The sequence below is a fragment of the Bos grunniens genome, chromosome 8 (genome assembly GCF_055505025.1).
Source record: "Bos grunniens cultivar Pamir isolate PY7600 chromosome 8, Bosgru_T2T1.0, whole genome shotgun sequence".
Taxonomy (NCBI): domain Eukaryota; kingdom Metazoa; phylum Chordata; class Mammalia; order Artiodactyla; family Bovidae; genus Bos; species Bos grunniens.
This window is the reverse complement of record NC_141172.1, coordinates 100,041,460-100,068,949: the sequence shown is the minus strand read 5'-3', so window position 1 is coordinate 100,068,949 and position 27,490 is coordinate 100,041,460. Positions and strand designations below refer to the sequence as shown.

General features: G+C 38.4%; 1 protein-coding gene across 1 annotated transcript in view; it reads left to right on the top strand.

The window, feature by feature from the left end:
- Positions 1-27,490, top strand: part of LPAR1 (lysophosphatidic acid receptor 1) — a 163,240-nt gene that overhangs the window by 48,298 nt on the left and 87,452 nt on the right. The window contains 1 exon segment of the mRNA XM_086315933.1: positions 22,439-22,598. Within this exon segment, the coding sequence (XP_086172059.1) occupies positions 22,554-22,598 (45 nt within the window). The 5' untranslated portion in view covers positions 22,439-22,553.

The following is a 27,490-nucleotide window of genomic DNA, read 5'->3' as shown; positions in this document are numbered from 1 at the left end:
ATCATGGTTACTGAATTATTGTGAACAGAGAAGAGTCATTTGATTCCTCTTGCTTCACATTCCTGATTTCATCCACAGGGTAATAGTGTTTGAAGTGTTACTCACAGCATTGTTATATTAATGAACGAGGCCAGCCTTGCCTTCTCTCTCAAAATGTGAATTCTCAGGAAAACTTACAGTCTTCTCATTTTCTTAGCCCAGCGGGGAATAACTCATCGTGCAGCACAATACTAGTTTCCTTTAGATTTCCCTGTATTGGCTACTGTTTTAAAAAGTTATTGCCAAGAGGGACTTCACTGAAGAAAAGTGATGTTCTATTATAGCAAGAAAGGAAATGAGATGAAGTACCTCATTTTTCCCCCATCGTGAAGTAGATACTAAGGTTGTATTCAACAGGTTTGATTTTTTTCACCCTTAAAACTTTGAGTAGGATGTATAAGTCTAGACTTAGGATGTATGCTGATTAAAAAAAACACAAAAACCTGTTAATCTCTGATTTAATTAGAAGTTAGTGAAGGAAAGGAGATTTCTTATTTGGCTCTTGAACTCTGAAAATAAACAAAACTTTCATATTTTGAATAACACATTGTGGGCCAAACAACATCTGGAAGAGATTATTCTCACTAGCTGGCAGAAGGAATTTCATAATCCATCGTCTTCAAAGAGCATGGTACCTTGTCACATTTTCCCTGTATCCTGGAAACAGAAGACATTCTTAGGGCCACTTTTGTGGGGGATCTGCCCTTTCTTTGTTTTGCATCGAATGTAAGTGTGTCTTTCTAATTCTGTATAATATTTCTTTAGCTTTTGGAAATACAGCAAAACTTGGTGGGATGACTCTGCCTGCACTGTTTATTGTGGTCCAGACTTCTCCTTTTTCAAAAGACCTATTTGACTTTTGGCAGTATGCCTCTTATACTCTGCCGTTTGTCTGAGACGTCTCTTCCTGTCTTCTCTAAAATCAGGCACATGTGTGTCTGGAATAGTCATGTAATTTGTAACAGTAACTTCTAACCAGATTAAAAAAAAAGTTTTTAAATTCAGTTTCTTCTTGCGCATGCCTAGTCTTACGGTTAGTAGTGACACATGAATACTCTCTTTCAATTAAACACATTTTATTTTAGATCATGGGGCTTTTCCGCCTCCTCCCCCTGCTCCTCCCTTCCTCCTTCCTTCTCTCTCAAACTTACAGAAAAGTGGCAACTGCAGTACAAAAATGCAAAGAACCTTTTATCTTGACAAGTCCATTAGGAATGAATTACTGACATGATGTCCTAACATCCTCCAGTACTTTATAATGTATTTCCTAAAAACAAGGACATTCTTTCACATAGTCACAAAACAATCATTTGATTTTGGAAATTAACATCATTACTGTTCAGTTCAGTTCAGTCGCTCAGTCGTGTCCGACTCTTTGCGACCTCATGAATCGCAGCACGCCAGGCCTCCCTGTCCATCACCAACTCCCGGAGTTCACTCAGACTCATGTCCATCGAGTCGGTGATGCCGTCCAGCCATCTCATCCTCTGTCATCCCCTTCTCCTCCTGCCCCCAATCCCTCCCAGCATCAGAGTCTTTCCCAGTGAGTCAACTCTTCGCATGAGGTGGCCAAAGTACTGGAGTTTCAGCTTTAAGATCATTCCTTCCAAGGAACACCCAGGACTGATCTCCTTTAGAATGGACTGGTTGGATCTCCTTGCAGTCCAAGGGACTCTCAAGAATCTTCTCCAACACCACAGTTCAAAAGCATCAATTCTTCGGTGCTCAGCCTTCTTCACAGTCCAACTCTCACATCCATATATGACCACAGGAAACACCATAGCCTTGACTAGATGGTCCTTTGTTGGCAAAGTAATGTCTCTGCTTTTGAATATGCTATCTAGGTTGGTCATAACTTTTCTTCCAAGGAGTAAGCATTTTTAATTTCATGGCTGTGGTCACCATTTACTATCAGCTAATTTTCAAATCCATTGAAGTTTTCCCCAGTTGTATAAGTTGTCTCCCCTTACCAGTGAAGGATCCAGTTCAGAATCTTGCATTGTATTACCTGGTCATGTCTCTTGTTAGTCTCCTTTTAGCATGGGACTGTTTCTTAGTTTCTTTTCTTTTATGACCTTGATCTTTTAAAAAGATTATAGGATGGTTATTTTGTAGAATGTTCCTCAATTTGGATTTGACCATCCACCCCCTTTTTAAAAAAAAATTAAACTCAGAGTTTGAAACTTTGTCAGGAATATCACAAGAGTGGTGCTCTGTTCTTCTCATTGCATCCTATCAGCTGGCACACACCGTGTTGTTCAGTCACTAAGCTGTGTCGGATTCTTTGCGACCTCATGGACGAGCACACCAGGCTTCCCTGTCCTTCACTGTCTCCCAGAATTTGTTCAAACTTATATCCATTGAGTTGGTGATGCCATCTAGCCGTCTCTTCCTCTTCTGCCCCCTTCTCCTTTTGTCTTCAATCTTTCCCACCGTCAGGGTCTTTTCTAATGAGTTGGCTCTTTGTTTCAGGTGACCAAAGTATTAGAGCTTCAGCATCAGTCCTTCCAATGAATATTTAGGGTTGATTTCCTTTAGGATTGACTGGTTTGATCTCCTTGCAATCCAAGGGACTCTCAAGAGTCTTCTTCAACACCACAGTTTGAAACATCAATTCTTTGGCACTCAGCTTTCTTTATGGTCCAACTCTCACATCCATACATGGCTACTGGAAAAGCCATAGCTTTGACTATATGGACCTTCATCAGCAAAGTGATGTCTGTGCTTTTTAATACACTGTCTAGGTTTATCATAGCTTTTCTTCCAAGGAGCCAGCATCGTCTAATTCCATGGCTGCAGTCACTGTCTGCAGTGATGTTAGTATTTGTCCCAGTTTCTGGTGATGCTTACTTTGATCATTTGATAAAGATAGTGTCTTCTAGATTTCTTCACTGTAAAGTTACTGTTTTTCCTTTGTAAGTATTAAGAATTTTGTGGGAAAGCATTTGGGTCTATGTAAATATCCTATTTCTTATCAAACTTTTATTAGTTAATTTGTATTATAATGAACTCATAAATTCCTGTTTTATTCAAAGGGTTATAAATCTGTTCTGACATTCATTCTGAAGCTCAGAAATGTCCACTTTAGGCCAAGAAGGAACCCTTCAATCTAATTTTCTTTTTTTAACATATCTTCATAATTCTTTGAGTGCTATCTGTCTTTCTGGCACAAGAACATGTTCCAAGTCATCATGTACTTCCCTGACCTCCAGCCCTGGACTCAAGCATTTCTCCCAAGAGCCTGGCTCCTTTCAGTAAAGAATGGTATTTAGAGACCAAGATCTAAGTCCTGGCACACTCATTGTTTTTGGGGTGTCACAGCTCCAAATTCTCTGACTTGCATGCACACACATGTTACACCTCACTACACATACTCTTAAACTTCTGATTTTATTTCTATAGCTCTTGAAAACCATGAGTCTGTACCTCTGTCCTCTCCTCTCCTGGACGCTCTCTTATCTTTTAGGCTCTGACAGGTGCTCTCAGCTGCCTTCCCAGGACCTCCTCCTCACCTCCTTTAGTCTCTGACACTGCACTGGGTTGCTCTTGAGTTGTTACTGATATATGTATACATTATAGTTGGTGCTCAGATTTTCTTATAGTGCAGTGTTTTCCCTCCAAGGAAAATATTCTTTAAAAATTGTATTTTGGAAATCTATAACGTGGCATTTTCCTTATTATTATAAGACATAGACTTTATATTAATAATTTTATTGAGGAATACATGAATTGCACATATTTAAAATGTTTAGCTTGATTTGTTTTGATGTGCGTAATACCCTTGAAATAATCATCACAATCAAAAGAATGAACAAACCTATCACCCCTCAAATTTTCTCCTTCCCTTTGAAGTCCTTCCTTCTGTTGTCTTACTCTCCCTTCCTATTCTCCCAACTATTACTGGTCTGCTTTTGGTCACTATAGACTAGTTTTCTTTTTCTATAGTTTTATATAACTGGAATCATATAGTAAATGCTGAATTTTGTTTGGCTTCTCTGAGTCAGTATAGTTATTTTGAGTTGATATATATGTTATTATGTCTATGACTAGTTCATTTGTTTTAATTGCTGAGTAGTAATTCCACTGTATGGACATTATAGCAATTTGTTTATCTATTTGTGAATTGATATTTGAGCTGTTTCCAGTTTTTGTCTATTAAAGATAAAGCTACTATAAACATTTGTGCTCAAGTCTTTGTGTTGATATGCTTTCTTTACTCTTGAGTATGTACCTAGGAGTGAAATGTCTAGATTGGATAGTAAGTGCATATTTAATTTTAAAAAATGGTCTAATCGTTTTCCAGATTGATCCTATCTTCTGTTCCCACAGCAGTGTGTGAGAGTTACAGTTGATTCATATTCTCAACAACACTTGGTATGGTCAGTCTTTTTAATTTTGGTTATTCTGTTAATATCTAGTGGTATTTTATTGTGGTTTTAATTTGGGTTTTCACAGTTGCTCTTCTGTGCTTATTTGCTATCTGTATATTATTTTCCATGAAGTGTCTAGATCTTTTGCCTAGTTTAAAAAGTGAGTGGTTTCTTCCTGAACTTAGAAATTTTAAAAATACATTTTGGATACAAGTCTTAGATATGATTTTAAAGTTTTTTTTTTTACCAAGTTTGTGGCTTTTTAAATTTACTTAGTGTCCTTTGAAGAGCAGAAGAGCTTTTGATGAAGACTTGTGTTTCAGTTTGTTCTTTTATGGGTCATACTTTTGATATCTTACCTAGGAAAACTGGGCCTGATCCAACTCCACAGAGATTTTCTCTTTTGTTTTCCTCTAGCAGTTTTATAGTCCTAAGTTTTACATTTAGGTCTTTGAGCCATTTAAGTTGATTTTCATACGTGGTTTGAAATGTGAATCAGAAGTTGTTTTTTGTGTTATTTTGCATTCAGATATCCAGTAGTTCAGCACAATTTATTGGAAAGGCTCTTCTTTCTCCACTATGTCGCCTATTTACCTTTCTGAAAACTTTCTTATTTAAGTATAGATCTACTTTCTGTTATATTTCATTAATCTATTTACCTTTCTTTAGGCCCATACCACACTGTCTTTATTCTTTAAAAAATATATTTGTTGCATTAAGTCTTACTTGCAGCATGCAGGATCTTCATTTTTCCGTGTGGGATCTTTTCTTGCAGTGCTCGGACTCTCTAGTTGTGCCAGGCAGGCTCCAGAGTGTGCAGGCTTCAGTAGCTGTGGCCTGTGGGCTGTCTGCTGTGTCACGTGGGCTCAAGAGCTCACGGGCTCAGTAGTTGCTGTGCGTAGGCTTAGCTGCACAGCACATGGGATCTTAGTTCCTTTCCCAGGGATGGAACCCCATCCCCTGCATTGCAAGGTGGATTCTTAACCCAGACTGGACTACCAAGGAAGTCCCCATTCTATCTTTTTCCTTTATATCCTTTAATGTGTATGGGGTCAGTAGTGACCACCCCTCTTTTTGTTTCTGCCATTAGTAATTTGTGTTATCTTTTTTCCCCTAACAACTGTATTGATTTTCTCAAAGAAATAGCTTTTGGGTTTATTGCTGTTACTAATGGGCTTCTCAGGTGGCCCAGTATTAAAGAATCTGCCTGCTGATGCAGGAGACACAGGAGATGTGAGTTTGATCCCTGGGTCGGGAAGATCCTCTGGATTAGGATATGGCAACCCACACCAGTATTCTTGCCTGGAAAATTCCATGGATAGAGGAGCCTGGAAGGCTACAGTCCATGGGGTCACAAAGAGTCAGATGCAGTTGAGCACACACACACTGTTATATTATTATCTGATTTATTCATTGTTTCCTCTTTTTCTGCTTACTTTGGGTTTAATTAGATCACCTTTTTCCGGCTTCTGATGGTCATTTATCAGATATTTTTTCTACTAAGAGTGTTTAATGCTGTAAGTTTCCTCAGGTACTGCTTTAGTGGCACCCCGTGAGAACTGATGCTTTGTTTTTGTCTTCATTCAATTCAAAACATTCAAAATATTAATTCAGTTCAAAGCACTTTCAAATTTCCCCCTTCAGTTTCCTTATTGCATAAGGTATTTAAAGAGATGATAGTTGTTCAGCATTTGGTAATCTTCCAAAGATCTTTCTGTTACTGATTTTTAATTTAATTCAGTTATGGTCAGAGACCATGCTTTGTATGACTTGAATCCTTTTAAATTTATTGAGACTTGTTTTATGGCCCAGGATAGGGTCTGTCTTGGTACCAGTTCATTTTGCATTTGAGGAAAATGTGTATTCTGCTGGTAATCAATAAAGTGTTCTAAAAATGTCAATCAGAATCAAGTTGATAATTATGTTGTTTAAGTTCTTATTATCCTTATTGGTTTTCTATTTTATCAATTAATTATAGAGGGGTATTGAAATTTTGGCTATGATTTCAGATTTGTTTGTTGCTCTTATCCTCAGTTTTTACTCCATATCATTGGAAGTTCCCTTAGTGTATGTACGTGTGTGTGTGTTAGTTGCTCAGTCATGTCTGACTCTGCAACCACATGGACTGTAGCCTGCCAAGTTCCTCTGTCCATGGGATTCTCCAGGCAAGAATACTGGAGTGGGTTGCCAGTTCCTTCTCCACTTTATTAGATGTATAAACTTTAATTATTATTGTGTCATCTTGATGAATTGACCCCTTATCAGTAGTAAATGGCTTTCTTTGTTCTTGGTAATACATTTTGCTCTAAAATCTACTCTGCCAGATATTAGTATAGGCACTCCAGTTTCATTTTTAGTGTCATCTTGACACATCTTTTTCCTTTTCCTATTAAACTACTTGTGTCTTCATATTTAAAGTATGGTTCATGTGGGAAATGTATAGGAGTTGACTCTTGCTTTTTTATCCAGCCTGACAACCTTTGCCATTTCATTGATGGTGTTTAGACCTCTTCCTCTGTGTGTGTGTGTGTGTGTGTGTATTTTGTTATGGTTATGTTTAAGTACATCATCTTGCTCATCTGATGATGTTTGCTTATTTATCCTGTCTATTCTTTGTTTCTCTTTCTCTCTTTTTGCATTTGGTGGTTTTTGTAACTTTATGTCTTCTTTGGCGTATTAGCTACAATTCCTTGTTTTATTTTTAGTGGTTGATTTCAGCATTTGTAATAGGCTTTCAGTTATATTTATTTAATTAAGTTGATTATATTAAATGATACTTTTATGTGATATTATCCTTCTCTCTAGTATAAAAATCTTACATTATGTTTTCTTTTCTGCCTCCTAACTTTTCTAAAATTTTATTTCTATAATAAATCCCATCATTATTACTTTTGTCAGGTATCTTTTTAGTAGCTTTGTGGATATAATTCACATATAATTCAGCTATTTAAGAAATATAGTTCAATTTTTTTTTTTTAAATATATTCAGTGTTGTGGAACTGTTACCACAATGTTAGAAAATTTTCTCCATCCGTAAAGGAAACCCCACATCTATTACCAGTCATTCCCTATTTGTTGTTGTTCAGCTGCTAAGTCGTGTCCGAGTCTTTGCAACCCCATGGGCTGCAGCATGCCAAACCCCCAGAGTTTGCTCAAGTTCATGTCCATTGAGTCAGTGATGCTATCCAGTCATCTCATCCTCTGCTACCCTCTTCTCCTTCTGCCTTTAGTCTTTCCCAGCCTCAGAGTTGGTTCTTTGCACCCGGTGAGTTGGCTCTTCGCACCAGGGGCCAAAGTATTGGAGCTTCAGCTTTAACATCAGGCCTTCCAGTGAATATTCAGGGCTGATTTCCTTTAGGTTGACTGGTTTGATCTCCTTGCGGTCCAAGGGACTTTCAAGAGTTTTCTCCAGCACCACAATTCAAAAGCATCATTCTGTATTTATCCTTTTCCAAACCCCTGGGAAACACCAATCTACTCTTCTGTCTCAGAGATTTGCCTATCCTGAACATTTCATATAAATGGAGTCATAGTATTAGGCCTTGTATGGCTGGCTTCTTTCACATAGGATATTGTTTTTTAAGGTTGATGCATGCTATGATAGCATTTATTATCATTTTTTCCCCTTGTGCATTAAGATTCTATTGTTTGGACGTACAGTAAGTCCCCTACATATGAACGATTTCCATTTTGACAGCATGTTCATAAGTCCAATTTGTAAGTCCAACAAAATTAGTCTAGTAACCCAACTAACACAATTGACTATATAATACTGTACTGTAATAAGTTTATAACACTTTTCACACAAATAAAACATAAAAAAACAAACAAAATAAAATATTTTAAATCTTACAGTGCAGTAGTACCTTGGAAAGTACAGAAGTACAGTAGTTCATGACAAACACATGAGCTGACTTACATGATTATACATGCGAATGAATGCATGTTCTCATCTTTGACAGTTCACAGCTTGAAGATTCATGTGTAGGGGACTTACTGTAGGATATTTATTTTTTAGTCTGTTTATCAGTTGATAGACATTTGGGTTGTTTTCATTTTTTTACTATTATGGATAATGTTTCTAGGAACATTCTTCTATAAGCTTTTGTATTGATACATATTTTCACTTCCCTTGGGTATACACCTAGGACTGTACTGGCATGGTAACACTGTTTAATGTTCTGAAGGACTACCAGGCCGTTTTCCACAGTGGCTCTACCGTTTTACACTGCCACCAGCAATGTTTGAGGGTTCTAGTTTCTCCATATCCTCACCAATTCTTATTATTTATCTGTTATTTTGATGATAGCTTTCCTAGTGAGTTTGAAGTGGTATCTCATTGTGAATTTGCTTCCCCCCACCCCCCGCAGTGGCTAATGCTGTTGAGTATCTTTTTATATACTTACCAGCCATTTATGTATTTCCTTTTGGAAATGTCTATTCCAATTTTTTTCTCCTTTTAAAATTGGCTTGTGTCTTTATTATTGAGTTGTAAAAGTTCTTTATATACTCTGTATACAAGTCCTTTATCAGATATGTTTTGTAGCTATTTCTCTCATTTTTTGAGTTATTTTCAATTATAATTTAAAGAGATATAAGAAAACTGTCTTTTATATTTATCCATTTAATTACTAGTTTCGGTGTTCTCTATTTCTTTGTGAAAATTCATCTGTCCTTGTGATATAAGTTTCCTCTGTCTGATAGAATTTCTTTCTAACATTTCTTATAGTCCATGGTCTGCTTACCGTGAATCCTTTCATCTGTTTTGTTTTAAAATGTTTTTGCTTTATTCTCCTTTTTGAAAAACATTTTCCATGGACAGAGACTTTTATATTGATAGGGTTATTTTTTTCAGGACTTTAAAGATGTTGGCCACTGTCTTCTTGCTTGCCATATTTCTGATGAAAAATCTGCTGTCCTCCTTATCCTAATTCCTCTCTGTGCCACATGTCTTTTTTTATCTGGTGGCTTTAAAGATTTTCTTGTTATCATTATGTTTGATAAATTTGATTAAGTGTGCCTGTATGCGTTTTCTTTGTTTTTTATGTTCATAGTTTATTAAACTTGTTGAATATGTAAGTTTGTAGTTTTCATTCAAGTTTGGAACTTTTTGGCCTTTGTTTTTCAGATATCCTTCTCTTTCCTTTAAAAGTGTTAGTCACTCAGCCATGTTCCACTCTTTGTGACCCCGTGCACTGCAGCCCAGCAGGCTCCTCTATCCATGGGATTTCCCAGGCAAGAGTACTGGAGGGGATTGCCATTCGACCCAGGGATCGAACCCAGGTCTGCCTCATTGCAGGCAGACTCTATCATCTGAGCCACCAGGGAAGCCCTCTCTCCTTCCTTTGGGAGCTCCAGCTACATGTATAGTGGTCTGTTTGAAATTTTCCCACAACTCACTGATGTTCTTTTAATTTTTCTTACTCTCTTGTTTTTCTCTCAGTGTTTCATTTTGGATCGTGTCTATTTCTCTCACTTTGCTAATCCTTTCTTCTGCAATGCCAGATTTTTGTTAATCCCATCCAGTATATTTCTCATTTTATGCATTGTATTTTTCATCTCTAAAAATTTGATTTTGGTCTCTTTAATAATCCTTTATGTCTCTACTTTTTTTAATATTTGGAATATAGTTGTAATAACTGTTTTAATCTACTTATCTGTTAATTCTCACATCTATTTCCGTTTTGTTTCTGTTTCAGTTGTGAAACTATTTTCTCCTTGTGTTGTTCATATTTTCCTACTTCGCTGCATGACTAGTAATTACTGATTGGATGCCAGACTATGTGAATTTTACCTTGTTGGGTGCTAGATATTCTCAGGCTTTGTTCTGGGTCATAGTTAATTACTTGGAAAGAATTTGATCTTTTTAGGTCTTGCTTTTAAAATTTGTTAGGTGGGATCAACTCAGTGTTTAGTTCTAGGACTGATTATTCCTCATTACTGGGGCAAGATGTTTCTGAGTGCTCTAGCCAAGGTTCTGTGAATTATGAGGTTGTCCAGTCTTGCTAGTGGAAACAGAGACTGTTCTAATAGATATCACTCCAGTCTCTTCACAGATTCCTGTGTGCTTCTCTGATCTGTTCTCTGGTGAGTACTCAAGGCAGGGGATGGCAGGGCTGCAGATCTCTGGGGTTTTCTTTCTGGTTCTCTTCTCTATGGTATTCTGTTCTGGTAACTCTAGCTGCTTAGAGCTGCTTGTGTTCCCAGATATGCTTCTTTAACTCAGTAAGTTCTCTGGGTTCCACCTGGATTTCCCCTGTATGGTGGCTGGCCACTCTTGAGGCAGGAAGCCAGGTCAATCATGAAGTGAAAGTGAAAGTCGTGCAGTGTGTCAGACTCTTTGCGACCCCATGGACTACACAGTTCATGGAATTCTCCAGGCCATAATCCTGAAGTGGGTAGCCTTTACCTTTTCCAAGGGATCTTCCCAATCCAGGGATTGAACCCAGGCCTCCCACATTGCAGGCGGATTCTTTGCAGCTGAGCCATAAGGGAAGCCCAAGAATACTGGAGTGGGTCGCTTGTTGTTTCTCCAGCGGATTTTCCCCACCCAGGAATCGAACTGGGGTCTCCTGCATTGCAGGTGGATTCTTTACCAACTGAGCTATCAGGGAAGTCTGGGTCAATCATAGTGCTTACCTGTTCTTTTCCTACTTCTGATGTGTTCAGTATTTTGTATATTTTATTATTTTTCTTTTTTAAGACAGGCAGTCATCTGGTCTTAGCCCTGTATATTATTTTTCTGTAGAAAATTAAAGTATCCACAGTACCTCAGGATACATATATATATATATATGTGTGTGTGTGTGTGTATATATATATATATATATATATAAAACCTTACTGTGTAGATATGTTTCCCAAATGGGATAAATATATAGATACCTAATTTAAATACAATTTAATTTTTATTGGGTATATAAATTGAATTGCATGGGAACATAATTTTAATAATTCAGTTGGCAAGCACTGTATTATTCATTGCTAAAGTTTTCTAGTCTTATATGCTATTGTATTAAGCCCTCTTGTAGTAAAATCTTCATCCTTCATGAACTCTTTCCACAGTATAAATTTATAGTTGTAGAGTTACATAGTCTCTGATCCAGTGTACGTTTTAGAATCTTGATGCAAGCCACACAAACACATGCGCTCATCCATATTGTATTCCAGAAAGATTGTATAGTTTGTCTACACCAGAAATAAATGTGTCTGTTTTCTTACACTGTGGGAAACACATCAGAAAACTATCTTCCAGGCATACCTTTTTTATGTTGAGGTGCAGTTGTAGTTTTAAAAATTTAAATTTATTTTATTGAAGTAGAGTTGATTTATAATGTTAGTTTCCACTATACAGCAAAGTGATTCAGATATATAGAGATAGGTGTTTTCTTTTTCATATTCTTTTCTATTATGGTTTGTTACAGGATAGTGAAAATAGTTCCCTGTGCTATACACTAGGATTGTGTTGTTTATCCATTCTATATATAATAGTTTGCATTTGCTAACCCCAACCTCGCAATCCATCTTTTCCCGCTGCCCCTGTTCCCCCCGAGCAACCACATATTTATGAGCATATTTATGAGCAACCATAAATATGAGGTACATAGAGTGAGTTTTAAATCACTCTTCAGGCACTCAGAATTTATTTTGACTTATTTTCTGAAAAGTATTTGAAGTTTAAGCTACTGGAAACCTTAAGTAATGGAAGATGCCTCTGTCCACAGAATCCTTTGCTGTTATTCTGGGCTGAATGCTTTTCTTATCACAGCTGCAGACTTCTATATTTTGGCCAGCTATTTTGACCGTATGCCTCCACCCCCATTTGCTTTCCCTTTTTCCTTCTTTCCCTTTCCCTCACACCCTTCTATTCTAAGTAATTTGGGAATTACTTCTGATTTTAGAAACATGCATTTGCTCTTAGAAGAAAATATCCCTCAAGCCTCCTCCATTGGCTCTGGTTGGAAGAATCTAGCTCATCCTGAGGGTTGATTATAAAGTTGTAATCTCTTTGTCCTGAAACCTGTGGACTGCAGACATTCCAACATAGCTCAGAGGCTCTCTCCATAAACATCCCTCAATAGAAATGTACCCAGCCTATCTGTGCTTCAGGATATTTACTTTCTTGGGTGGAACTCTTGATTGCCTAAAGTCTTTGCAGGCTCTGGGTCCCTATGCAAAAGGCTGGGTCAAGGCATGCAGATAACAAGGAGTTTGGGAGTTTGGACATTGTGGCCTTGGGTAATGGAAAGAAAAAGGGTGGTTGTAAGTCTGTTTCTTATTCAAATAGTAATTCTTTTCATTGTCCTTTCAAGAGGATTTTTTAGATCTTTTAGTTGACTTCTCTTCCTTTGCTCTCATCCCTTTCTTTTTGCTCTCTCCCTTTAGATTTAGCATGCTCATGAGTTTCTTTCTTTTTTCTTTTTTTTAACTTATAGGATACGTTTCTCTTGGCCAGTTTCTGACCCATTATTCCTAAACTTCAGGTCACCCCCGTTTTCTAAATAATATCGCACAAACTAGCTTGGCATGTAAACAGAGTTTGACTAATTCATCCTTGACCCTAGTAGTGAAGACCATTGTAAGACTTTTTTCAAAAATTGTGTTTTTACAGTTCCTGGTTATTTGGACAAGTTTCAGGATAGCATCTCTCCCCAGCAGGAGCACTTTCCAAAAGGGAAAACTATACACCTGTCAATACAGTCTTTGAAATCAGAACTGTGAGTTTATTTAAATACTTTCTGGCCAGTTCTTTAATCTGTAGAGTCTTGAGCTCTGTCAGAGTACACATATAACAGTGCGGTTGTGGTGCTTGGGTTTCTTTTGTGCGGGTTGCGTGAGCACGATGGGCTAGCTGTATTCCTGCGTTTGAACACATTAGCCAATTGCCATGTAGAAAGAATGGTAGACTTTTAGGCCAAATGTAAGTTTGATTGAAAAGCTGGAAAAGCAAATGGAAAAACTGATCCTATCAGTTTTGTGAAAAAGGAAAGATTTAAGAACATGAAATATATATGAAATATATTGTCTTCAGTGTGTAAACTGAGGGCTTCCCTGGTGGCTCAGTGGTAAAGAACCTGCGTGCAATGCAGGAGATGCAGGTTCGAGTCTTGGATCGGGAAAATCCCCTGGAGAAGGAAATGGCACCCCACTCCAGTATTCTCGCCTGGGAAATCCCATGGACGGGGAGCCTGGCAGTCCGTGGGGTCACAGAGAGAGTCAGACACGACTTAATGACCAAACAACACAGTGTAGTATTGTATGACTCTCAAAATGTGAAGAATGTTTTCCTTTTTCTTGTGATTTCCTGGAGTTTTTAATATTAGTTCATCACATTTATATGCATTTCAGTTGGACAGTTTCTTTTAATAGTTATAATAGCTACATTTTTTGGTCAGCATTATTATCACAGATATTCCTTGTTTACATGGAATATCTTACCATGTAATCTCATCAATATTCCATGATAAGAAGCTCATGCTGAAGCTCTCCTGAGCACATTATTTTGATTTATCACCTGTATTATGTCATCTGTGGAAATTTCAGGGTGTAATATATCCTAATTTCATTTAATACAAGTGCCTTGTGTTTGCTATTGCAGATAAATGATGCCATGGCTGAATGTATAGTTTGAGTCATTCTACATTTTTGACGAAATGAAATGTTGCTTCTTTGTCTTGTCAGCTGTTGTGGCCAAGTTGATGACTGTGTCCAGCCTAAGTTTTTCCCTTTGTGATTTTGATTTTCTCCCCATTTTGTTTTTTCATGGGAATTCTTTTAACTCTTGAAGTTTATTTATTTAAAAAACCTGCATTTCAGTTGTAGATCATGCACTTCATATTTTTCCTGAAATGAGCTCTTTCTTTTAATTGTTGTAACATATAAATGACATATAATTTACATTTTCAAGTTCAGTAGAGCTAAGTATATTTACATTGTTGTGGAACAGATCTTCAGAACTCTCTCTGTCTTACAAAACTGAAACTCTCTGCCAATTAAAAATCAACTCCTCATCCTCTCCCTCTCCAGCCCCTGGCAACCACCGTTCTACACACTGTCTCTATGAATTTGACTCCTCTAGGTACCTCATATAAGTGGAATCACAAAATATTTGTCTTTTTGTTACAAGCTTTTTTCACTTAGCATAATGTCCTCAGGGTTCACCCACGTTGTAATATATGCCAGAATTTCCTTCTTTAAGGCTGAATGATATTCCATTATATGCATTTAAAGTACTGCATTTTGTTTATCCATGTATTTGTCCATGGACACTTGAGTTGCTTTCATCTTTTTCTCTATTATTGTGAATAACACTGCCATGGACATGGGTGTACTGATATCTCTTTGAGACCCTGCTTTCAATTATTTTGGGTGTATACACCCAGCAGTGTAATTGTGGGCTTAAAAAAATTCTACGTTTAATGTTTTAAGAAGCTGCCATTCTGATTTCTACAGCAGCTCAAGTATTTTGCATTCCCATGAGCAATACGTAAAGGTTCCAATTTCCCCACAGCCTTGCTTATTTTGTTAGCAACAATTCTAATTGATGTGAGGTGTTCTTATCGCATTGTGGTTTTGATTTGCATTTCCCTAACAATTAGTGCTGTTGACTATCTTGTCAGGTGTTTTTTTGACCATTTGAATGTCTCTGGAGAAATGTTTATTCAAGTCTTATTTTTTAGTTCAGTTGTTTGATTTTCTTCTTGTTGAGTTTCTTTATTCTGGATATCAATTCCTTTTTAGGTATATGATTTACAGATATTTTGTCCCGTTCCATGGATTATCTTTTCATTCTCAATTGTGTTTTTTTGCACAGGAGTTTTTAATTTTGATTTAGTGCATTTCATCTTTTTTTCTTTGTGTTCTTTAAGCTTAAGAACTTAACGTCTTTTAGGAAAAGCTTACTTTTCTTGTTAAATAACTTATGTTCTATTTGTTCTTTCTGGATGTATTAATTCTTATTCTATTGAATCTGTATTTTTTATGCTCCACAGCCATAATTTCCAATCATTCTAGTAACTATTATATTAAAGCATGTGTGATTTTTCTCAAACTTGTCTTCCATGGCATCAACTTGGTCTTCTATAGTGACACGTCTGCCTGTTGTAGTTTTAATACATTTTTAGTTTCAACAGTTTTATTTTCTTTTTCCTTTTTTGTTTTTATTTTTTTTTAATCAATGTTTTAAAGAGTCAAATAGCTATATGAGGATTTCTAAGAAAAAGGAGTTCTTTTCTCCCTTCCTGCCTTGTCTCTTCCCCATAACTACCATTTTCAGTTGATTTAGTTGCTTCATTGGGTATTTGCATTATATCACTAAGATTTATCCTTGTACTATTGGGTATGTCAGTTTCAAGTATTGATAGACATTCCTGTGGAAGATGTGTTGCACGCATACTCCCCTCCCGAACCTCTCTATCCTGATACATTAGGTTGTAGATCATGTCAGTTTTCAGTGTTAATGTTATTATGACCTTGGTAATATCATTCACAGCTGAGCCATCTAGAACTCTGTGAATCCTTTTCTTCTTCCGTAAATTCTCTTTTAAATTTTCATTTTTCTTCTTATGTGTGCTTACTTTTCCGTGTGCTGGTTATTCTGTTCTATATGCTTAGGAGGCTTTGTGTTCTTTCAGTCCCAAGCTATCAGTTCTAGAAATCTGTCAACATACTCACAGACCGTCAGTCTGTCCAGTCAACTATGTCATCTCGCAATGTCCTTTCACAAGCAGGCCAGGAATTCCCTTTAGTTTTCTCCTGAAGTGAACTTTTGTTCCTGTATCTCACGCCTTCATTTTGACTAGTTTCCTCCCTACTTTGCGAAGGACATCCTGCAATGAGACTGCAGATTGTAAATCACTTTCTTTATTGTCCATTGTCTTCCAGCTTCTAGGTTGCTATTGAGAAATGCAGACTTTTTGATTCCTAATCCTTTGTCCATGAGCTCCCCCTATCACTTTCTGATCAGTTACAAGAATTTTTAAAAAATCTTTTGTGTTAAAAAAAAAAAATCATGATGATGTGCTTAAAATGGGCATATTAAAATTGATAGAAGTGGGCATGTTGGTTATCAGTGGACCTTACAAGTCAACAAACTTAGGACTTGTCACTTTAGGAAATGTTTTGATTTTGTTACTTGATCTCCCCGACCCACCCTTACACCGCCCACTCCACTCCATTTCCTTTTTTTTTTTTTTTTCTTTAATTCTGGAATTGCTTTTGTTTGGCTGTTAGATCTCCTGGACCAGTCCTCCAGCTTTCTCATTCTTAACTGTTCTGTTTTCCTTCAGTTTGTCTTTTGGCTCTGCATTTTGGGTAAGTTTCTTAACTTTATGTTCCAGTCCTTCTCCTGCCTTTCCAGTTACCCGTTTTTAAGTCTCCTGTTTTTGTTTGAATGGGCGCAGCATCTTCTTCCTGATGTTACTGTTGTTAAGATCTTTTCATCTACTCAGATTCCAGAGAAGACTCTTCCAGACTTAGCCTTTAGATATAAGGCTGGTTTCAGATGCTTAAGGTAAATAAATAGATAAATAGAAATAGATAAATACTGAGCAAGACAAGCTATAGCCCTGACCTTCCTCTTGTTCATCTTGCTCATCCAGGTTTGAGGTTAAGAGTTTCTTGTCTAGTTTCTGCTGGACTAGAGAGTATAGAGCTCTCTGAAGAAGGATACATGAAATCTGAAATATTTTCCTCCCTGATCTAACTGGCTCTATTTACGTGTAATTTGGAGGATAAATGTATCCATTCCTGGTTTCAGCATTGATGACTTCTTTCCTCTTTTGGTACTTTATGTTCATCTACTTATTTGGGGAATGGAAGCTTTGAAATCTTTAGTCATGTAAAGTGAAATTGAAGTTGCTTAGTCGTGTCTGACTCTTTGTGACCCCCATGGACTATAGCCTACCAGACTCCTCTGTCCATGGGATTTTCCAGGCAATAGTACTGGAGTGGATTGCCATTTCCTTCTCCAGGGGATCTTCCCGACCCAGGGATTGAACCCAGGTCTCCCTCATTGTAGACAGACGCTTTACCCTCTGAGCCACCAGGGAAGTCCTGTAGGCCCCACCCAAAGCTGTGGTTTATCTTCTTTCACTAATACCATTTTCTGCTTTTTTATTCTGTTTTCTACTTTATTGACTGCCTTCATTCAGGTCTGTAATTCATAATTTTTTGGTTAATGTTGACTCATGTCTGATCTCATATTTCCTAAATAAAGTTACCTTTTATGTTGTATACCTATTTCTTAAGTAAATGTTTGCTCTGACTCTAGAGTCTTCCTTCTCTTGAGCTGAACAATATTTTTCATTTGCCTGGTGGATATGAATTTTTCTGTGTCTTATCCTTAGAGAGGGAAGTCTGTGTATATTCAGTATCAGGTATTGCCCTGTATTCTTTTAAGGGGCTGAGATGAGTCATTATTTGACTTAAGTCCAGATGAAGGAAAAAGGTTAGATTTATAATAGATAAATTTGCCAAGTTAGAAATTCATCTTCCTATGAGGCCTAGGAAAAGAGCCAGCATCAGCTCCAGAAGTAATCAAAGGAAACAGTTGCCTCAGAACCAGAGACTTTGTTTTAAGGTATTTGGTGTTGCACTCAGTAATTAGAAAGATCATTGTCACTTGGCATGGCTGCCCATATCAGAAGCCAGCTGGTAGTGCTTTTTTCCCACATATTTTCTGGGCCAGTCATTATGGCTACATGTAAATTAGAAGTAAATACAGCCAGAGATTACTTGCTCAGTCAGAGCCAGGAACCCCTTTTAAGGAGCTGAATGTATTTTAAATGTACTCCAGTGCTCTATGGCTTAGTTCACTCTAGCCCTCATCCTTCTTAACAGGGAGCATCATTGTGAGTCTGTTGGGGTCTCATTTACTTATTTTCTGTCCATGTAATTATAGTTTCACATGAAAGCAATGTTGAGCTTTAAATGTTCTCCAACCTTCCATGTTGATTCTTGCCAGTATATTTTTCTGAAAGTTTGAGCAACAGGTAGGATCCATCTGTGGCTTCTAGGATTGAGTCAGGATATTTCCTTTTCTTATATTCAGTTGGTTATTTCCTGTTAATCTAGCACAGAACCATGAGCCTATGTGGCTTTCATACTTGTAGATTGTATTTTATTTAAACATTTTTTATAAAATATTTTTTTAATTGAAATATGGTTGATTTACAATGTTTCAGTTTCAGGTGTACAACAAAGTGATTCAGTTTGACATACATACATATCTATTTTTTTTTCAGATTCTTTTACCTTGTGAGGTATTACAAAACATTGAGTATAGTTCCCTGTGCCATATAGTAGGTCTTTGTTGACTATATAATGGGTGTGTGTCAATTTTGAGCTATGGGGAGGGATTTTGAGGTAATTCCTAGCCAGTGACTGTTAAATGAATGAATAGGCATGTCAATCGGTGACAAAGCTCGTGTTCTGCTAGTAGCGTTAGGTGTGGGTTTGTGGTTTTGAGAAGGATAATAGAGATTAGAAATCATGCCTAGAATAGAACATGGGGACAACTAGGGAGGAAGAGAAGGGAAAAGAGTGATGGCCAAGGGTACCTGGGGTTAATGGAGCCAACTCACACTGCTTTGTGGTTTCCTGTTATCAAGAGCCCAAAGGAAATAGAGAGTTAGGCTGGTTATAAGAACTTCAGGACAGATATCTAAATACTTGGAAGAGTTCAAAGAGGGTTGAGTTTTTTTTTGTTTTTGTTTTTTTAAATTCTGTGCAGCTCTGTAGTTGGCAGTCTGGGGCTCTGAGAAAGTAGGAGACGATATGTCAAAGTAATCTGGCTTACTTGGCCAGGGACTGAATGGCATCATTACTTAGGAGATTGTCTTTGGTGTCATCACATCTCTTCCCCCATGATTTGTACAGTTTTGTAATTAAGTTGAGCAGTACATAGGTTTCATGAATGTAATTTTAAGACTTTGCTTCCCAAGAGAGCTATTTTATACTCTTTGAGGTAGTATTGCTTAGCTCTTACATTTTCAGAGTTAAGTAACCATACCCCATGTTATAAAGGGCTTCTCATAGTGTAAGAACAGGTTCAACATACACTTTTATGAATCTTCTAGTGTTACACACTATTAGCCCAGAAACAAAAATCTCTTCGTCTGAAAAAAGGAAAGGTTCAAACACAAAAGCATCTAAACTCGATATGTCTTTGATGCTTTAGGGGAAGACAGTTAATGTTTTGTCTTGATCTTCTTCTTCAAAAAGGAAACTAACAATCTGTATTGTCTACTGTGTAGCTCAGGGATGCGTCACATAAATCAAAACTAGGGGTACATCATTAACATTTTATGTGGATGAGAGCAGGGTTTGGGGAAATAGGTACTCTGCAGGACATCTGACTTGCATCTTGCTTCCTTCAGAACTTTCTGGAATTTTTGGTTAGAAAATCTCCAAGCTTTTTCTCTTGGTTAACTGTTGTTCACTTGGAAGGTTCATCGGTGGACAGGCCCCGTGGGGGTCCCGGCTCACGTCTCAGCTCTGTTGTTTCCTGGCTCCTGCCTGGGGATGACACATAAACCCTTCAAAGCCTCAAGTTTCTTATCTGTGAAATGAGTTGACAGTATCTACCTCAAACTGTGCGTGAAATGACTGCACCCTTTCTCAGCATCTTGTTCACTGAATCCCAGTCTCCTACCCTTTCCCCTTTTGCTATCAGCAGTGATGCCATATGGCATTTGTTACACCCATGTCTTTATCCTTTTTCTGACCGTAGGCTGGGTACCCAGCATTCACATTTTAGGCAACTCTTTGTACTCTGAATATGGGGAATATTTTAAGGTCATATTGCTTAATGATGTAACTCAGCAGAAATGATATTGGACCCACATGAATATTTAAGAATAGAATCTCACTCGCCTTCCGTATTTCTTTTTGGTTATCATGCTGTTCATATATTCATAGAACAAGATGGTGTGAACTGTAAATATGCGAGAAGGAAAACAGGGGGAAAAAGTAGGGGTGGCACCAAATGATGCCAGGAATAAGTTCAGTACAAAACAGTGCACCGTGGGGCCCTATAACTTTCCTAGGGTAGGGTCGGCTTTCCGACAGCCCTCACAAAAGAGAGGCCCTCTGTGGATGCGTGCCTTCCTCCTGGGCTATTTATTTAACTTCACAGTGTGATGAACAGCAGGTCTTTCCTCCCTAAAACTGGGACTGAAGAGAACATCACTGTTGTCTCAGGGTAGCTATGGAATTTTGTGTGGATCATTAGACCAAAATGTCTTGGCAGCTTGACTTTGATTTGTTAATAAAAAATAGTCACTGACAGAATGTTAGAGGAGGAAAGTAGAAAGGTACCACACTTCTGAACAACGAAAACCTAAAGTGATGAAAACTATAGTATGAAGGATAATAGATAAAGACAGGATAAAAATCAGAATAGCAAGTTCAAAGAAGTTGCTGCCAAACCTAGATTGTTTCTTAGGAAACAGTTCTTCTGAGGTTATGTGACTTGCCCAGCATCATTCAGGTAATAGAGAAGAGTGCCAGAGGATTTGCAGAGACTTGGCTTAGATATCCAACTCCACCGTTACTAACTGCTCAAGATTACTGACTTGGATTTTGTGATCCTGGTTCATGACTTTTACTGTTATGAAAAGTATCATTTCCCAATAGTATGATAGTGTTCTGGTGTCATTTTGCATGCTGGGGAAACCAGAAAGTGTATTTACAGACAAATGCTGCCTTTTTGAGGCAAGATTCGGCTCAGTTTTATTCATTATGCCCTTAGTTCACTGTGGATGTTCCATAATTACGTTTTGAGTAAAAGAAAGGATATTGTTAGGTGGTATGAAAGCAACCTAAAAGTGAAAAATTGTCTTAAAATGAAAGTATTTTCTTAAAGTCTTTTGTTAATTAATTTTTTTAATTGAAGGGTAATTTACAGAATTTTGTTGTTTTCTGTCACACCTCAACATGAATCAGCCATAGGTACACATACATTCCCTCCCTTTGGAACCTCCCTCCCATCTTAAGGTCTTAAAATGAAAAATCGTCCCCCTCTGTACTAGATTGAGATGTGGAAATAAGTCACATCCATCTAGCATCCTCTAAGAATGTTGAGAGGGATTGAGAAATGGACTCTTCCTCACACCTGTGGAAGTTTGATTTACAAAGCCCCCTCCCCCACTGCCCATCCAAGTACTTATTCTTGTGACCCACTCCTTTAACTTTGGGGTATCTTGCCTTTCTTTAATTCTGAAAATGGTAACAAGTTCCCTAAGGAAATGTAAACATGGAACGCATTCGCTTAAATCTCATCTGGGACTGGGACTTGGTGCTCTAGGACTGATTCTCTATGAACAAAAAGTACAATTCCACTCATCTCTCTTCATCAGCCCTCAGGTTTTCAGCTGCTAATGGGCAGGGTTGAACTGGGTGTGTCTCTAAGACGCTTGATGAAAGAAAATGAAGTCACTCAGTCGTGTCCGACTCTTTGCGACCCCGTGGACTATAGCCCGTCCACCAGGCTCCTCCGTCCATGGGATTCTCCAGGCAAGAATACTGGAGTGGGTTGCCATTTCCTTCTCCAGGGGATCTTCCCGACCCAGGGATCGAACCAGGTCTCCTGCATTGCAGGCAGATGCTTTAACCTCTGAGCCACCAGGGAAGCCACTTGATACTTGATACTGTTATTCTATTTGCTCTTTGCCTATATAGTGAAGGCTCTTAATTGTGAGTTACTCAGTTTCTTATTTAAGGACAAGAGGGCCCTTCCCCCTTCCTACTCTCCCCCTCTTCACAACTTGAAATCACCTGCTGCAAACATCTGGCTCACATGCCAAGTTGGCTTTACGTTTATGAAAACGTATCATGGTAGAGAAATCCTGGCACTGAGATGTTAGCTGCTCTGTAAGATGCTCCTTCCTGAGTTCCTCTTTGTATTACGCTTGTGGTTGGCTTTTGAGATAGGGTTTTGTTTGTTTGTTTTCGTTGCCCATGGCCAAAGGTGCTTCACTCCCATGTGCTAGTCCTCTGAGGCTAAAGTGGGTTTTCCGATCCTTTTCCAGGTCCACAGTTGCTCCTAGCATGACCGCGATCTGATCAGCAGCCAGGAGAATCTGACTCCCTTGCTGTGGACCTCAGCGCTGGGGCCTGGTCACCGCCCACGACTCCGGAGCTGCCATGGCTGCTGCCTTTACATCCTCCCCTGTCATTTCACAGCCCCAGGTATGTGATTCAGACACACGTAGGTCTGGGCTAATCATCGCTTTGTTGAATGTTTCAATTGAGTTTCAGAACCTGTGTTTGACTCTGGAGATCACACGTGTCTCCTCTGAGTTCTCGTTTGGTGGGGATTTGGATGAGTGTTTTGTGAGGGAGGTGCTTGTTTTTGGCACCTAGGGTGGCTGGCTGCTACTGGAGGCGTCCAACTCCAAATCAAGAGAGTCAGTAGCAGATCCCCCTGTTGGCTTTTTTAGGGTTTATCTCAGAACTGATCTAATCTTATAACAAGTTTTCTGAATGTTGTCTTGGTGTCCTCCTCCTATAATGATGATTATTTTACCTTGACCTGTTCTAGTAACTTTGAGAAGGAAACGCAATTCCAGAAACTTCTGAACCACAGCAATGTGAGTTACTTTTACTGTCCAGAGAAGAACAGTCACACAGCAGGAACATTGTTTTCACTGTTTTACAATCTGATCTACTGAAATGCTAACTGAACCCTTTCAGTTTCAGGAGGCAGCATGGTACAGCGGGGAAACAGACTTTGGAGTCATTACACATGTGTTCACATCTCAATTATTGGGTAAAGGGCCTTAGTCATGCTGACGTCACTCAACTTCCATGTCTTCTCATGTAGTCATCCCTCACAGCACCGTTATAGGGATTCATGGAGAGGATCTATGCAAAGCACAAATCAGCAAGTGTGATTTCCCAAATGCTCTTCTTTCACTGTCTTCTCCTTTTATTTTTTGGCTGCACTGCGCACATGTGGGATCTTAGTTCCCTGACCAAGGATTGAATCTGTTTCCCCTGCATTAGAAGCATGAAATTTTAATCACCAGACCACCGGGGAAGTCTCTTCTCTTCCTTTTAGACTGTGACCTCCGATCACATTCATGAGAATCACTTTTAGGGCCAAGGTGGAAGAAAAAAGCATGATTTTGAGAAAAAGTCATATTGATTGAAATTTGAATGTTTATGATACAAAATACTTTTCTACACCTTTTTTTCTTTGAATCATTTTGCAGGCTACTAAATTTTGTATATATTTCTTTATTTCATTGAATATAAATTTTATATGCTATGGGAGCCTTCATAAGAAAATGAAGATCTGAAAAAAGAAAACTACATATTTTTATACTGGGGTATTTTTTTTTTTTTTTTTGGTCTGATTTCTAAAAAAGTTTTTTTTTAATTGAAATATAGTAGATTTACATTTTGTATTAGTTTCAATTGTACAGCCAAATGATTCAGAGATATATATATATATATAATCCTTTTTCATATTCCTTTCCCTTATGTGTTATTACAAAATATTGAGTGTAGTTCCTTGTGCTATAGAGTAGGCCCCTGTTGCATATATTTTAGGTCAGGGTGTGTGTGTCTGTGTGTGTGCAAAGAAAGGGAGGGAGGGAGAAAGAAGAAAAAGGAGCTTTTCTACTGTATTTACTGTAAATGTTTTTCTTCTTCTCTAAAAGACTTGGGATTTTATCACATGGGAGTAGTCATTGCTGTTCCTGAGCGTTATAAAGTTTGTAGTGTCATTTTCCAGAATGCTTAGTGTTATCACCATCATGTGTATTTCTCTTGCTGGTAAACGGATCATTGCCTTTTCAACACTTCATTTACTTTGGGTGTTTGATTTCCATTCCCCTCAGTAGTGTTCTTGGTACCCGAGAGATGTGGTAAATGGGTGAACAGATTTAGTGCCTGTTACCTAAGGTCACCATTTCAAAGTCCACTGGAGTTGTTCCCTTGCAATGACTGTTCTTAGCCTTTTGTGAATAAGTTAGGCCCTGATCCAGGTTTCCTGGACAGGACATTTCAGCACCCTGGCCTTGCTGCTCTCGTTTGTCAGCATTTCCAACAGCATCATCTTATCGACACATCTTTGCTCTTACACAAGCTACTATCAGCCGGTGAGTGATATAAATATTTTTAAATGATTCATTTAATGAAAATGTTTAGCACCACCCTATGTAGAAAGAGGTCATATTTAACATAAACACTTGAGGAAATGTGTATTCTTGTAAAGTCTCTGTGGGGAAGTAAATTGGTCCAGTCACTCTGGAAGGTAATTTGACAGTATCTGTTAAAATTATAGACCTTCACACATCCCCTGTTCCCATCTAGATACTTATGTTAGAAAAACATGATTCCAAGGATATGTGCAGGGAGATATTCCCTGAAACATTAGTTGAAGACCAAGCAGTAGAAAACTTTCTAATAATCAATAGTAGAAGGACTTAATAAAGTCAGTCATGTTGATATGATTTAAATACAGCAGTTAAATGAGGATATCTGTATATCTCAACACAACTCTGTCTCCTCAAGATATCTAATGGAGGGAAAAGAAAGCAAGATGCAGAATAATACTTATAGGAAAATATAATTAAAACTGTAAAACAAGACCATATGTTCTTAGGGATAAACATATGGTACATTAATATAAATGCATATAGTGAAAACTCTGTAATACACATTGTCCACAGGAACGAAATTGCCCCCAAGAGGGCAAAAAATGGACCTTGGGAGATGAAAAATCCCTGCAGAGCTTAACCCTGCCTGATGAAAACCTATTCCTAAGTACTTAGTTTCTCCTTAGGGAGAACTTGAATTTAATTAAAATTTCTTCCTTGAGAGTCACCAATAGAAAAAAAAGGAAACACTGGTCTAGAAGGATGCACAAGACTCTGCAGTCACACTGCCTCAATTCCAACCCTGGTTCCAGCATTTCCTAACTGAGCCCATGGTGGGAGGGGAGAAAAAAATATTCACTCTGTCAGTGCCTCCATTTTGTCGTCTGGAAAACGAGCATCATCATGAAAAAGCCAAATCCGTAGGGTGGTTTTAAGGTGGAAATGAGATCATGTGTATAAAATTTATAAGAGTATTTAATATATTTCTCAGTACATCTCAGTATTGTTCAGCAAGCACTATGGCAGGCCTGGGGATGCAAGATAAAGACAGCCTTTGCCCTTTCAGAGTTTAGAAATGTAAGGGGAAATACCCAGTTAAGGAAACAAAAAATTAGAGTGCTGTGTCACAAATGCTGTCATGTGGGAAGTATGGGTGCTCTTTGGGGTAAAGTGGAATGATGTGTAGGATTAGGGAAGATGTCTCAAAGGAAGACTAGCAGGCTAGGAGCTTATTCATGAGTATAAGTTATTCTGGTAAGGGAGAGGATACAGCCCGTGTGAATATAAGTGTCCCAGGGTGGGAGAACTCACAGCTTTCGGTCATAGTAAAGTGGGTGTGAGGGTGTGAGCAGTGATGTCTGGAGCCAGCTGTACCAGCTCACAAGGTCTGACGTTTCAGCTTTCAAAGGAATTTCGTGAGCTGGCTGACTTCATGTTTGTGGCTTGAAATCAGCCAGGGTGGAGTATTTACACCATGGAAGTTGGCAAGCACAGGCCCTGGTACCTAACAGCCCATTGTTAAGTACTGATCAGCATACTTCAGGTTGTAGAAAAGGTAGGGTTGGGTTACAGAGTTGGAGAAGATTTTGCAGGGCCTTGGAAGCCACATGAAGATTTTTAACGTTAATCTCAAGGAAACTTATGTAGCTCATGAGTCTTAGAGCCTGGGTTCAAACCTTACTTTTGACAACTGTGCTGAACCAATTTATTAATGAATCACAACCAGGGAAGTGAGTCCCATGATTTTCACAGAGACTCTGATAGGTGGGGAAACTCAAGCCCCTTGGAAGGAGTCAGCTGTAAGCTGAGGTGTTAGGTCACAGAGAGAGGCAGCTTACCCTTCTGGAGAGATGCAGACCAGTGGGTCACTTGGTTCCCAGGATCCTCTCATCCATGAGGAACCTCATGATTGCTTGTCAGTCCTTCCCATGTAATTTGTGCAGTCAGCTTTTAATCCAAGGCTGATTTGCCCTTGCCTGCAAGCTTGTATTCATGTATTCTCTATTATCAAGTTTTCCCCAGGTTCAGAGAAGGTAAAAGCAATTTAAATACAGATCTCCTTAGGCGAGGCGTAATAAGCCATTCACTCCGTCAGCTTTGCCTGGTATTGTCTGGCACATCAACTCGAATTCTTTCAGGGTGAATTCAGGGACCTGTGCAGAGATAAACCCACATTCAAGTGTGAAAGGCCTGACAGTCCTTTCTTAAGACAAAAACAATTGGAAAAAAAAAGCTTTCAGTTTTGTTACTCTCTATTCACTTGGTAACAAAGAGCATTTTTCTAATCAAGGCTGCCTAATACTAGATATAAACTAATTAATATGAACAGAATAGCTGGTGATTGTTTCCTACAATAATAGGGAAGAAAGCTTTCATTGTCACTCATGCTGAAATTGCTGTTCAGTCAGTGAAAGATACGCCTGGTGCTTTGAAGTGGGACAAGTTTGTATTCCTGCTTGACTCCTGCCCAGACTGTTAGATGGATTTTTGTTTGCTCAGGCTGAGAAAGACAGCACCTTGTTCTGAAGCTGGATGGATACCGAGGCGAAACCAGACTAGCAGCAGCAGGCAGACTGTGCGTAGCTGCTTTATGTTGACTAGTTCAGCTAGTTCAGAATAAAGAGCTCCTGAAGGAAGCTCTGGAGATGTCTGCAGACAGGAACATGCTCGTGCTTTGGTTAAATTAATGAACGTGCTCCTACCCTGCAGGGCTGGGAGGATGGAGGGGATGGAGATAGAACGGGTAAGCAAAAAGCTTGCCACTCTTAATGACCATTTTCTGTATCTAGAACTCTGTGAGCAGAACTTGAATGGTGGTTCATCTCCTTACTGTGGGTGGAGTATGGATTAAAAGCTTTATTTTACTTTTGAATGGAAGGGTCAATAGTTCAATCCGTGTATGGGTGGTTCAGTCTTTCTCAAACCCAGGTATTAGAGACGAGAAGAGGTGTTTGAGCATTTTGAAGGCGTTCAGAT